The sequence below is a fragment of the Lipophrys pholis genome, assembly GCF_963383615.2.
Source record: "Lipophrys pholis genome assembly, chromosome: 1".
Lineage (NCBI taxonomy): Eukaryota > Metazoa > Chordata > Actinopteri > Blenniiformes > Blenniidae > Lipophrys > Lipophrys pholis.
The window spans coordinates 19881556-19896377 of NC_137635.1; the positions used below are offsets into that span (position 1 = coordinate 19881556).

The 14822-nt window shown below is 41.5% G+C and overlaps 1 protein-coding gene across 2 annotated transcripts; it reads left to right on the plus strand.

Annotated features, from left to right (window-relative positions):
• Positions 1-2371: 2371 nt before the first annotated feature.
• Positions 2372-12577, plus strand: myoz1b (myozenin 1b). 2 transcript variants are annotated; one of them, XM_080480374.1, is made up of 6 exons: positions 2372-2524; positions 5131-5217; positions 9173-9339; positions 9428-9497; positions 9604-9790; positions 11774-12524. In XM_080480374.1, the coding sequence occupies exons 2-6, from the start codon at positions 5133-5135 to the stop codon at positions 12006-12008; spliced, it is 744 nt and encodes a 247-aa protein (XP_080336500.1). In that variant the 5' UTR covers positions 2372-2524; positions 5131-5132; the 3' UTR covers positions 12009-12524. The 2 variants fall into 2 exon arrangements, with proteins under 2 accessions (XP_080336500.1, XP_080336501.1); XM_080480375.1 differs by having other exon boundaries at positions 2405-2524; positions 9431-9497; positions 11774-12577.
• The last annotated feature ends 2245 nt before the right edge of the window (positions 12578-14822 follow it).

Genomic DNA, 14822 nt, shown 5'->3' on the forward strand with positions numbered 1-14822 from the left:
CCCTTCGAAAACTGTCTATTCATTCTCTTTTAGCACCTCTTTACTGTTATTCCTTCTCTTGCTCAGGTTCCCACACACATGCATACACCACCCATCCACCTATTTTTGGAGCAGTTAATCTCCAGCTATTTGGCTCATGCTAAACTCTGAATTCTGAAGGCTTTTTTTTTTTTTTTTTTCTACAATTTGATCGAGAGAGAAGGGGAAGCGTCACTGTACATTTTATCTCCTCTTTGGTTACTTTGCTTTCTCCTCTTACTGTGTTTTGGGGTCAGCAGAGTTCTGTATTTGGAGTCAAGAATCAAGGTGAAGGTGCGGCCAGATTGTGGACATGTACTGGTCATTCTGTTTGTTAGTATTACTGAACAATTTGGAACCTTGTTTCTTTTAAAAGGAATTTTTTCGTTTTTTGTTTTTATTAAAAACATAATGGGAAGTGAATTTGTCAAAGCCCTGGAGGTTTGCATATCTGATGAATTTATAATTATTTATTAAGGCCACTTTACCTGTTCAATTTCCATTGTTTGCTTGGGAAATGACAATGTTGGGTTTTCAATTGATCCCCCTTTGTGGTTCACCCGACCGCAATGAAATTCAATAAAGGCATTCACGGTTCTTAGAAAAGCAATTTGGAGAATTTTGAGGACTTTCTTTTACAATAGTTTAGAGCTACAACCAGATCTCACCTTCTAGCATCTGTCACTATCAGAGATAGTGGTTATATTGGAGGAAAGATGAAATGAAGACCTCAAAGAAGATCGAAGGATGTAGTGAAAGAAGACATGCAGAAGTTTTCCAGTAAAGGATTCAGGAAATGGGGTGAGATGGAGGCTGAGAAAAAGATTTATATTAAAACATTTTTGGTATATGATATTTTTATTTCCAATAATCACTCAATCCCAATTATGTAATTTAGAGCATCTAAAGTCCCCCCCCCCTCCCCCACCCAACCACCCGTGCTCTTGTGCCTTTGCAGAAAAGTGAATTGAATCCAAAAAGCTGTGCACCGACGACAAACTGACTGACACAGTGATACAGGCTTAACTCCTGCCAAGCACAATGAGGCTGCCAATCATAGCAAAAGGTTTTCTAGCTGGAGGAGGAAGTACAAAGAGTCTCTCAGACGGGGGAGGAAAACACATCAACAACAGTGCAAAAGCCCTTAAGACAAACCAGCATCCTGCTTTTTATTATTTTGTGTTGTTTTTCTTTACTTTTCTTTTTTCTTTAATCAAATGCCGCTTGTTCACCCGCAGTCAGAGCAAAAAAAGGAACATTTCACTGACATCTCGTCAATCTCTTCATCGAGATTTCAACGTTTATCATTAAAGACCTCAGGCTGAGCCGGAATCCAGACTCCACACGGTGAGTCGATCTCTGTAGAAGTGACGCCTGGACGTCACAGCCGCTGCCCAGGAGATGGAGATTCTCCCATCCCACACCCAGGAAGACACATTTCAGTGCCCAACAACACCTCAGTGCTCGTAGATGATTAAAGTCCCTGCATGATGTTTAGGTTTTATGCTTTTCTCTGTTTTGTGTTTGGTCTGATTAAAATGCCCAACTTTACACAGTCATGCATTCATCACTCTCACAGCTTGAGCCCCATGTTTTAAGATGTGGAAGGTGGCTAAAGCCCCCATATATAGCTTACATAGGCACCGGGAGAACATGCAAACTCCATGGAAATAGCCCCTTAGATTGCTGTCATCTTTAAAATCTATCCAAAAACCAAAAGCCTTCCAGTTTTTTGTTTCTTCTAAATCTCAGTTCAGAACAAAGAAAGTACAAACAAGTCAGGAAGTAAAATCAACAACACAACCAAAAAAAAGGAACAATGAACAGAGGCAAAGCAGAGCAAGGACGATACATTAGAAGAGCAAGGACTTAGAAATATCTCTAATCAATTTCTTGGTTTGACTTTTTCAATCTTTTGTTGGTCAAGGGATGGATTGATGTGGCGAAGGAGGGACTTTTTTCATTCCATTTATGAGTGTGTATGATATTTACCCAAAATAATCTCCAGATTAATAATATCAGAAATTTAGCTTCTGTTTTGAATTACTATGTTTCATGGAAAATCTATTCCAGGTGAGGTACGTACAAAGTAAGGCTACAAAACGTCTTTAAGCTGTATTCATTTTTTTCCGATTGAGGCTATATATCTAAAGTTACTTTTTATATATATATATATATATATACATATATATATATATATATATATATATACATATATATATATATATATATATATACACACCTGTACCTGCTCATCTTCTCACTCGCCAACTTCTGAACTCAAAACACCACACCCATCTGAGTCTATACCCTCTTACTGGATTCACCCCACCCCCAGGCCTGGTCCATAGCACTGCAGCAGCCCTGCTGATAGGGTTTCACTCACCACGGGGCGAAGAGGAGGGCAGGCAGTACAATACACGCTGTGGGACACCAACCTACCTGGAAATCTCTATTCCTGTTCCTCCTGGGTCTGAGTCTTCCTGTGGATACCTGAGTCTTCTAGGTAGGACATTAGGAGCTGCTGAAAGTCTGTGATACCCAATGAGATTTTCCTCAGATACGGCTGGAATGAATGTGGATTCTCTGCCACTGATGGTCAGTGAGATTTTACATACTGTGGGATTAAGTTTGAGTTGTGGTGACAGTTTTGTTAGGATCGGGGTTAGAGTTTTCTCTGTAGACCTTTGTAGGGGACTGGGTTAATAAAAGAGAAAAGCTGTAAGCCCATGCTCAACAAACTACTGCAGAATATACATTTTTTTTCTTTTGCTCAAGAAAAAATGTCCACTTCACTTTTCAGATGGCATGACTTGAAACGTGACTTGAAATTCACTCTCTCTTGAGAAAGTGGACTCATGGGAGCCAGTTGGTGGACAACTTCTTTCGCTTCTCCTCCCACCACGTCTCATTGAAATCTGCCGTCAGCGAGGAATGCAGCCTTCTGCGGTGGAGTTTTCAGTCCTCGGGGATGGATGTATGTGTGCATTTGGGAATGTGCTGACTGATGCCCTTCCTTCCCAGCTGTCCCCTCGAGATTTATCTGGAGCTAAAACAGGCAGGTCGAGGGGGACAGGAGCGCCTCTTCACTCGTAGAGGCGGTAACAGGACCCAGGGCCTCGCGCACAGTTCCTGTAGTTGCCTCCTTCTTGCATTTCCCTGAACATCCAAAAACACCTGTAATCTCCTGCCTCTAATCCAGCAGCCTGTGACTCACATTAATCACAAGAGAAGAGCTATTTGAGTGCATATTAGTGTGTACTTGTGTGCATGTGTGTGTCCTGAAGCATGTACGTCTCATGACAGTCCCACTCATCAGAGCATTATAGAACATGGACTCATAAAAATAGCTCGCACACAGGACTGAATCCCCGGCTAGGAAATGAGCTTCAATTACAGCGGATGAAAAGCAATTACATTAACTGTCTCCCTACAGACGGGGCCCTCCTGCTTTTTTTTCTCCTGTACGGGGACTAACCTCCAGTTTTACATAATTGCTTTCGACCTGAGCAATTGACAGCGACATACTGCCAGGCCCCATCTGAGCGGCTAGTCAGGAGAGACACAAGCTCCCACCGGGAATTAATGTTCTCAAGGGCATGCAGGGGTAACACACCACGTTTAAAGTGTGCTTAACTTAATTTAGGGAATCCGCTGATGTTCTGCTGGAGCTCGCCAGGACACTGGGCGTATGTGCAACTCCATCATGTCCAAATATCTCTGATGAATAAGGGAGTATCCTGAATATGTATGGAGAGGTTTCACACTTTGTTGTGTCACATTTCACTGCCTGTCGCTGTCGTGTTGCTAATTTTGTCAATCTCTTTGCCACACAGCGAACAGGTCAAGCAAACTGACGTGATTCTGGTTAGTTTAAAATACAGGCAGTTTGGATTGCTATCACAGGTGACTCTCAACTATAAAACGATCAAGTTCCAGGAGAATATAGACTGGGAGACAGGCCACTCTGGAGGCCGCCATTGTTGTTATTGTCCATCTACTCATGCATGTGCAAGAGAACTATTCACTATGACTGTGGTGCTCATGCACAGTAGCAGCATTTCAGAAAAATGGAGATGGAGTCGGAATGTTTTCAAAAAGTTGTGTTTCCCCAACATTTCCAGGGAGACGGAGCAAGAGCATTTTAGAAAACGTATGTTTTCAGTGGCTCCGGACACCATTCTCATGTAAACAGACACCCAAAACGTAAGCTAAGTTTTCCATTTTCATTTGAGGGGCCTGAGTGAAGCAGAGTTTTGGATTAACTCTAAACTCGCACTATGCAGCACTTTCTTTCTCCCTACTACTAAACTTTGAGGAATGCTCTCTGCAAGCAATATACCTGTAGCATTTATCATGACCTTGCACCTTATGTTGTCTACATTACAATGAGTTTTTACAGAAATGTGAAATTGTGGGTGAAAAGTGTCCGTTTTAAATTGAGTAAGTTATAATTACCCTCCGTCTACTTATTGCCCTTTAAATTGATTTCCTTCCCCTTCTTTTCTGCTTCTGCATCACAAATCACACCCAGTTGATAACTACATAAAAATGAAGAATATACTCCACAATAGAAGAATTTATACAGTTATTTGTCCCAATTGTTTGGTTTTGATACAGACAATATGGCAAAGGTTTGTGTATTTGTTGCTCTGCAGCTTCCAAAACTGTGAGCAAAGTGAAGTGATTCCAGAAATGTGCAGTTCATGTACATTTTTTCTTCCTTAAGGTCAATGGATCTTTGTTACAAATGTTTACATCTTATAAAATGTGATGCTTGCTGACCTTTCTCAATAATCAAATATTTTGTGGCGGTTTGAAGGACTTTTTAAAGTCTTGTGTTTTCTGTTGTCTCATTTATGCACGTAAATCTTTTCTTGATGCAGATATTTGCAAATGCTTCAGTTTGCTGCCATTATAATAGTTGCACGTCAAATAAATCCCAGTATTCTTGAACATTTTAACCCTTAACGTATGAATAACAGGTGCGTATACGTATGTCTTCAACATATATAATGTAGCATACATATCAAGTTACCTTGTTATTGATCTGAAATATAAATAGACCTCTAATACTAGTAGTCTAAATAATCTGTCCGTTGTATTTTCCAGCCATGCCTCTCGCAGCTCCTGCCCCCCCTAACAAAAGAAAGAAGGCCAGCAAGATCATCACCGACCTGACCAACATCAGCCAGAATGGTAAAACACAATCACAGCGACACAATCAAATTACAAACAAGATCCTGACTTATCGCACGTGGTTGTATGATAACTCAGTTGAATGCACATTTGCACATGCTTGTTACAAGTATTAACAGAATATCTGACATGCAAGTGGCATCTCCTGCAGTCTTGAGGGTCATTATCAGATGGCAGGGCGGCCACAAATCTGTCACCATCATAGGCAGCACAGAATACCAGACGCCGTCGCCGACTATATTTGTTTGACACTGTGTGTTAGCAGCCCTAAGCTGGAAGCAATACAAGTCGTAAAAATGTAGCCACGGCTCGGTATTAAACTCTTAAAACGCAAAGCTAAATTCAGCCACAGATTTCAGAACATTAACACATTTTCTGACTGCCTGTTGCCTTACTTTACAATATGTGGTCTTTCTGTTTGGCTACACTGACTGTTTATGTTGAGAACAAGCTTCTTCCGTTATTTATTTTTTCTTCCAAAGTCACATCTTGTGCGGCAGAGATTTTTTTACTTATTGTGGGGAAGAGTCACGATCTCATGAGGAACACAGCGTTTAATGCTGCTTTTTCTGCCAGACCCACCAGTTGGTCCATCTGTTCAAAGTCTTGCTGCGCAATCTAAAATTGTTCAATCTCAAAGTGCATCACGTCTAAATATAGAGAAAAAGCCTCAAGTTTTCATGGGGAACCAGAAAACTCAGGATGAAATTTAAGTCGATGGGAAAAAAAAGGTTTTCATCGTGAAATCAACATACAACACATCTCACTGTGTCTCACATCTACGGGCAGATTTATCAGACTGCAGCGTATAGTGGTGATCTTGAAACATACACAATATATAACAACAATAAAAAACAACCATGATGGGACTAAAAGCAGATTGATCAAAAATATTGACGGCACATTAAGCAGTCAGTCGACTAAATTGTTGCTAAATTGTTAAGGCAGGACATTCGTATCATTATGCACAGTAAATGTGCACAAAATGAAGCACTGGGTACATCCACTTGTTTTAAAAGTGCACTAATCAAACACCCTGTGAAATTGCTGTAACCTACACCGGGACACTCATATTATCCAGCAGAGTAAACATACACCAAATAAAACACTGCCCACATGTATTAATCAGCCTGCAAGCTTAGATGCTGTAACCTCCGCTGGGCCACTTGTGCCCATGAAATATTACACAACCTGCACACACGGACACACAAGTTAGAGCTATTCTATGCCACAAAAACCTCCAATCCTCTGTTGTTGCAATGCTTTTTCCAAAAACGTCAGTACATTTTCACGACTGGCATGCACCTGTTGCATAATGTGTCACTTTGAAACCACCACAATATATTCTTTGCTAATCTCTGAACAGGAAATATCAGTCTTCCTCCATGTGTGCTTTTTTTTTTTCCCCTCCTCTATTTTCTCCATCAACCCTCCTTCTATTGGCACATCTGCATCCAGTCACTCATTCCGGAGCTTATCCTGCTTATCCTTCATTTTGCTCCAGTTAATGCCCACACACATATCCATCATCCACCACGTCGGTGTCATCCCGACTGTTGTTCCAGTGCCACCGTCGGGCTGCGTGTCCAGACCCTGCCTCCGTCAGTCCGTCCAGTTTCCTCCCAGTCAGCAGGCGGCTCTAGTTACACATTCCTCTGAATTAACACTCTGATCAATATCCCCATAGGAGAGTTCGCACTCCTCAGCAACCTCGATTACTATCTCTCTCTCTCTCTCTCTCTCTCTCTCTCTCTCTCTCTCTCTCTCTCTCTCTCTCTCTCCCTCTCTCTTCCTCACACACTTAACACACACCTACTTGTACAAGTCTGATTTATGAGGTACTGCTAACAGCTCTCTGCAGCATTGCATTGCCAACTCCCCGCTTTATAGATGTGTCCGTGCGAGCGTGTGTGCGAGTGCGAGTGTGTAGATGGGTTTATGGCTGAACTCCAGGTGTTATGAGTGATATCAGAGTGTATGTGGTGGATGAGAAGAGTGTTTTATGAGGAGCTCTGTGGACCAGTAAAATCCATCAGATCTCTCCATCACTGTAAGAGAGTAGAGGTGTGTATGTGATTGTGTGTGTGTGTGTGTGTGTGTGTGTGTGTGTGTGTGTGTGTGTGTGTGTGTGTGTGTGTGTGTGTGTGTGTGTGTGTGTGTGTGTGTGTGTGAGAGAGAGAGAGAGAGAGAGAGAGAGAGAGAGAGAGAGAGAGAGAGGGGAAGTGTGTGACAAGGATCCCCCCCCCCATAAACAGGACTACTAGAAAAACCTGCTGTGACTTTTCCTACATATTGCTTTGGCCCAATAATCCCGACAACTCCCATGGTTTCATGTGATCACAACCTCCAGCATCTCACAGCAGGCCTCTACTCATATTTATCACCACGCGTACGACCTGGACGCCTAATGATGGAATCGTGCCCTTTACCAGCTTATACATCCTTCAATCAATATGGGAGATGTGGAGGGACGTAAACACACCTTTTAATTTACCAGATGGGCTTAGGTGGGAAGTACTTGGCCTCTGACAGTGCCACAAAAACCTCCAATCCTCTGTTTCTTTATTGCTCTGAAAAGGTTCACAGCATGAATCTTCACTGGAAGTGCAATTTATTTTATTCAAGTGGTTCAGGAGAAAAGTTATAAATAGTAAGAATGTGTAGGTGATAATATAGTGATCTGTATAGTGCAGCATCAAGCTCAGATTAGTGTTTTTAGACTGTGGGAGAAAGCTGGAGTACCTGGAGGAACTGAGCAGGGAGGGAATATAAGCTCACAGAAAGACCCTTTAAACTCAACCTGGACTCAAACCGGGGGGAATTCTTGCTGTGAGGCAGGAGTACAAACCACTACAGCTCCTGAATAATACAGCGCCAGCCCAATTGAACGGCTGTTGCCAGCAGCTATAAGGTACTTAGGCACAATTGCATTAAAACTCTTTATGATGACCTCTAGTGGTTGTATTGATTATTACATGAGCAAAGTAGAGCAGAAAGGTTCTGATATTTGAGTCCAGCATGAAACCAGTAAAAAAAGTATTTATATGTTTTTTTCGATTCAATATAAAACATTTTCCATACAATAAATTGAGCTTTTGTTTGTAAAAAACTCGTATATCCTTCTTTGTAGGTAAGAATGATTCAAAGGGAGTGTGACAATATGATAATTAGATAAATTGAAAAACAAAATACAGGGATGAAGTGAGCTATGAACGTGTTGATAGAAATATCTTTAAACAAAGATAAACAGCCTAAAAATATAATGAAGTAACAAAGCAAAAGCAGAACTGGAGGAAAAATTAATAAATTCATAAAAACTTAATTAATTTAGATACAATAACCAAATACAAAAGTCATTAAAAAAAATAACTAAATAAAAGTGTAGTAGTGTTTTACAAGCATTCTCCTCAGCCCGTCCTGTTTATGATTATCATGACAAAACAGTGTTGTGGGAGGAAGTAAGTATGACATGCAGGGTGTGGTTGCATTAGATTATTGTCTTTGTGAATTTTATTTTAAAAGGGACAAATTTTTTTTTATTCATTTTTTTTATTGAGGCAAAAATACATAAAGATAATCTCTGCGAAGATGCAACACTTTATTTCAGCTATCTTTAGCGTTGATCCTGGAGACCGAATGCCTTACTTACATCATTAATATACAGTATTTCATGTTTGTTAATGAGTGGGCAACAATCTGAAACAACTTATGTGACAAAGTCCAAATGTCAAAACTTAAAATGGTGTTGAATAAAACCTCAAAGACAATTCAAACTAAAGGCAGAGTTTAGGGCAGTTTTATATGTATTGAATTTGTGAGTGCATAAATCCAACATGTAGGATCCATAATTTATCTGAAAGTTGTGTACAAATAACACGAGACTTTAGCGTTGTATTGAATAAATGTCTCTCTTTTCTCACCCTGCTGCCCTCCTCCTCCGCCTCTCCTCTATTAGATGTTGAGTCAGACCCAGAGGCCTCCGAACTCGACCTGGGCACCAAGATCAAGACCCCCAAGGATGTGATGCTGGAGGAGCTCACCCTGCTCAAGAACAAGGGGTCCAAGATGTTCAAGATGAGGCAGCAGAGGGTCGAGAAGTTCATTGTGTCCAACGAGAACTTAGTGAGAGCGCCGACCACAAATGGAGCGGTTGGTTGAGTCGTGTGCGGCGTGTGCTCAGATCAGATTATATCTTGTTTTTTGCCTCCAGCAGAACCTCCAAAACCTGTTGATGTCCCCTCCTCCGATTCCACCAAAGCCCGTGAAGCCAAAACAAGAAAGTAGGAACAATAGATTTTTTTTTAAATTTTGCTTTTCAAATCTGTTTCAGGTTTGCTTTTATTCTCTTCATTTATTCCCCTGCTTTTCGATGCCTGTGTGTCTCAGAGGTGGAGGAAACCGTGGATGAGCAGGCAGAGAGAGAGAGGAGGAGGAAGGAGTACATACGCACGTATGTGTCGCCGTGGGAAAAGGCCATGAGGGGCAACGAGGAGCTGAAAGCCACCATGAGGGCTTCCATGCCGGGACCCATCCAGATCCACCCAGACCTGCCTGAGTACAAGAGCTTCAACAAGTACAGAGAGACACAAACACACGTCACATTTCAACGTTTCAGCTTGTTACATTTTGTAGGGGGCAAGCGTCTCCTTCCAAAGAATCAAGAGTTATTTTAGGAACTCTTTGTGGGCCCAGTAATAAAAGTTACCAATGACCTAGAGACAGTTTGTCTAATAACCATGCTTTACCATTACGGGGAAAAATCTAGAGCGGTTAGAGGAAAACCCATACAAGACTAAGGACATGATGCAAACTCAAGACAGACTCAGCAGTAAATGTACAAACCTATCTTGATAGTATATCATCTTCAGAGTCGTGATCATGCGATGCAGAATTTCTGTTAATCATGTAAAATTCAGAATTATGCATTATCAAAAGAAGGTATTATTTAACATTAGAACGGTGGGGTAGTCGTTCACACTCATGTCTCACAGTAAGAATGTCTACAGTTAAAATCTGGGCTTTCTTTGAGCGTGAATATTCTTCCGGAATAAGATTGCATGTTTCTATGTCGTCTGATTTCCTGCCACAGTCTGAAACGTGCATTGAAGTAAAACATAAAAGTGTCCTTTTCTTATACTGTGTTCTCACAAAACCAGTATTGATGGGAGCAATTGTTCAACAATGAACGACAGGCATATAGTTACATAGTGCCCTCACTCTGTCATAACTGAAGCATCGTTCTCATCCACACCAGCCCACTGACCTGGTCTCATAGAATCACTACCAGCAGCTGTGCCTCCATGCTCTACCCAGCGGTGACACAGGCTTCACAAACTCCACTGACATTTAGAACTGGACTTTTACACTTTCCACTGACACAACATGTCACCTCCGAGGCTTTTATCTTAATCTTATTTGAACCCCAAAGCGCCACCGGTTGCATTGCTGCGGACTCTGATAGGAGCAGCTTTGTCCTTTGTGATTACAAATGGGTGTGAATGGGCGTCTCCAGTAGTACTTTGAAGGGAAACCAGAACCTTGATAATCACAAAAAAACAGCCAGAGATTTTAACAATTTGCTCACATTTTCTTTGTAGCTGTCGTCAGGTTGACTTCCATCTGTTTCATGACCCTTTGATATCTCTTTGTGACTGTTTATCCTTGTTTTATATGTTTTTGTGTCTATTTTAATATTACTATTTGGCTCCACCATTTTGGAGTACTGCGCTTGTAGTGATCAGGTCACAAATTTAGTTAATCAGGTTTGGTTTATAAATTCAGACTTCATCTTTCCAGAAATCATAAGTTTTTGTCCATCGATATAACTCTTTGGTTTTATATGGAAAGATTGTTTTTCTATTGTAAAACATGAGGAAGGGATGAATGAAGGCAGGATCAGAGAGAACAAAGAGAGAGAGAGAGAGAGAGAGAGAGAGAGAGAGAGAGAGAGAGAGAGAGAGAGAGAGAGAGAGAGACAGTCACAAACACTCATATTCACAGATATGCGTCACTTGGAGTGACCAGTTGACGTTAAATGTATTGTTTTGAACTATGGCAGGAAACAAGAAAACCCATATAAACTGTGTACTGAAAGGCTCTCAAACCAGAAAAAATGGGGGAAAAAATTATGAAACGGCTTAAAAAACATATTGAAATTACAAGAGTTTCTAAAAGAAAAACATTTCAAATGGGGAAAAAACATGCAAAATTGTTCAAACGGAGTTAAAACAGCTAATATGTTAAATATGTCTATAAAAACATGCTGGAAAAAAAGGAGTGAAACTGCTAAAATCAGGTACAAAAACATTTAAAATGTAATGAAATGTTCGCATCCTGAATTGTGATTGAAACTTCATAAATGCAACATAAGACACAGTTTTTGTATGTGAACCAAAACTATATATGAAACTTTAGAAGCCGTGCCAGCCTCATCCTAAAGGTTAAACAAGGTTTGCAGCTCCAGTTTAATGTGATTTGGTGGAAAGTCACAAAAATGACTCTTTTGGTCAAAAAGGTTGCAGACTCCTGCACTACACCATTCTCCTTTCCTACGCAGGACGGCTCTGCCATACGGTGGCTACGACAAGGCATCCAAGATGCTGACCTTCGAGCTCCCAGAGCTCGGCGTTACCGCCGAGGAGCCAGAGCCTCTGCCCACCCTGCAGGCCGACATCCGCTCGCGCCCATCGTTCAACCGCACGCCCATTGGCTGGGTCTGCAGCGAGGACAACTCACACATCCACATGGACCTGGACACCATCCCTTTCGACGGGGAGACAGATGACCTGTGAACACGCGTGCAGACAAAAGCATATTTACAGCACAAGTCGCCTGAAACACACACATATACACACGCACACACACACACACACACACGCACCCACACACAGCAAGTGCGTCATGACATGCAGTGGAACGCGTAAACACACACACCCATAAAGAACACACTGACACACGAGTGTATCTGTGAAAGCAAGAGGCCGATCACAATTTACACCACAGACACGATAATATAAGCAGTGCAAGAACTGCTGAGGCGTCATTGAGCACACACTGATACGTACTTTATTTGCATGGAAATTAAATTAACCGCAGTTATTCTACAACGACCTGATGGAGTGAAGTATTTCCCCGAGTCTCCTGCGTGCCCGCCGTCCCCTTTTCCCTCAATAAATATGTATGAGTCTCACTAAGGTTTTTGCTTATTATGAACTCATGTATGCACTGTGTGAATAGAAAAAAAAAAAAAAAAAGCACTCTGCACTCTTAAAACAATGTATTTGTGCAATAAACTTCCCCCTTTACAGAACGCCCAGCTGCTTTCATTTCACGCTCATCCTGGTGAGTTCATGAATGTGAGAAAATGATCCCTTGTTACTGTTTTTCTTTCATCAGACTTCACTCAGTTGTCCTCGTTTCACTGGAGCGTAAAATCCTCTGCGCATCATGAAAAAAGAAAGAAAAAAAAAGAAAAGCTAAATGTGCTTGAAAGTTGCTGAAAAGCCCATGATTACATCTCCAGCCACAGATTATCTGGTTTTACGACCCGGGAATTTTACATTTGACAATCAACTGTAAAGATATGGCCCAGAACAACATCTGAAATATATTAAATTCAAATTGAAGCCATGAATAGGTAACATATCTTAAACTCAATTTTTAATATATGTGTGTCTTTTACGTCAATGCAAAAGATTAGTTTTGATTTTAATTCATCACATTTCTGCACAAGGCTCAAAGCAGAGGCTCAGACTTTCAGGCTTCATTCCGTTTTCCTCACACAAAGCGGCACAGTTTGATTAAATTATGGATTTTCTTACATTTATTGACATTGGAAGTGTCCATTTGGTGTCACTACAGAGGGTCTTTGCAGCTTCCACTGTAGATTAATGTTTCCCCAAGAAGCCTTTTCAACTGTAACCCACTCACACGAGGTCACGACTTAACCCCGAGCACTACCAGGTAAGGAAAAATAACCCCGACTCAAACATATCATTTAGAGACAAACAATGTACTTGTCTGGTTATACTTATTTAAAAAACAAAATGCACAAATGGACCCCTATGTGATTATTGTATGGAAACAAGGGTTTGACATGCACATACTCATGATGCATGTTCACTGAGGAATAAACCATGAATTTACTCAATTTAGGTTTGGCTCTAATAGGGGAATCAAATATATTTGTGAATGGAAAATATATTTGAGCATAACTCTGACTACAACAACCAGATTTCAAGCAAGTGCAGTTGAGTATCGATGCCATTCCTCCATGACATGCACATGATTTCTAGAATCCTGAACCACTTTTGAGCCCAGAGCACAAAACTATTGAAGTCACACGTTTGGACATGTGAACGACACAACATGAAGTAAGTTTTAATGATATTATGAAGTAATATATTTAACACATTTGATGTCTCACCAATGTTTAACTGACAAATAAGACATATATAAATGTTACGGGTGTTTGAATTGAAACTCTTCTATGATGCATCGCCATGCAGACATGGACAATTCTGCATTGATGAATATTTCCAAAATTCCACAGCTTAACTTCCCACGGAAATTTACTGGAAACTTTCAGGAAATTATACAACAGTTCTTGTGTGTGTGTGTGTGTGTGTGTGTGTGTGTGTGTGTGTGTGTGTGTGTGTGTGTGTCCAGGCAGTCTGGTTTATTTCCCTGTTAATTACTCTATAGGGGTGAGTGTGTGTGTGTGTGTGTTTGTGTGTGTGTGTGTGTGTGTGTGTGACTTTCTGTGTGTGTGTGTGTGTGTGTGTGACTTTCTGTGTGTGTGTTTGCCCTGTACTGGACTGCTGACCTGTCCAAGGTGCAGCTTTTACCTTCACCCACAGTCAACTGGGATCAGCTCCAGCTGGACAAAACAGGTCGATCAATAGATCTATTGGTTTTATCTGATGTCCTTTCATTTCCCCTCCATTGTTGTCAAAGAAAACATCACCTGCTGCTCTAATCACAAATGGCACCCAGTGGCAATAATTATTTGCGCTTATAGCCTTTCCACCTGCCAAAGCAACTGACACATTTCTGACCTTGACTAAATGTCAATAAACATTTTCCTGCTCTTGCAGGAGTTTCTTTTTCTCCCCCCTCTCCTCTGCACCCATGCTGCTCAGCTAAATGGTGTCTGCATGACCTCTCACCTGCTCTATGAATAGTGAGTGAGTGTAAACTGGAGCTGGCAGAACATGAACAGATGTCCTCTGCACGTCGCTGCCAGCGGGACACATGTGACAGTCAAGATCTGGATGTTAACAAAAAACATTCAGAATCACACGCACACACACACACGCACACACACACACACACACACACACACACACACACACACACACACACACACACACACACACACACACACACACACACACACACACACACACACACACAGATAGGGATCCGCTGCTCAGGTAAAGAGGAGGATGACGTCACCGCCGTGTGCTCGCACTCATCTTGCCTCGCGCCCGAAAGGCGGCGGCATCGGGCCGGACAAACCGGGCCGATCAGACCGCGACGTCACAGGTGGGGGGCGCAGAGTGAAGTGTGTGTGAGAGAACAGCGAAAGGAGGAGGAGGAGGAGG

Bases quoted from the DNA above. Each gene is read 5' to 3' on its own strand.
- myoz1b (XM_080480374.1), top strand. From the start codon at position 5,133: ATGCCTCTCGCAGCTCCTGCCCCCCCTAACAAAAGAAAGAAGGCCAGC. The intron at 9,340-9,427 runs GTGAGAGCGCCG...TTTTGCCTCCAG, and splicing joins TTGTGTCCAACGAGAACTTA to CAGAACCTCCAAAACCTGTT. The intron at 9,498-9,603 runs GTAGGAACAATA...TGTGTGTCTCAG, and splicing joins CGTGAAGCCAAAACAAGAAA to AGGTGGAGGAAACCGTGGAT.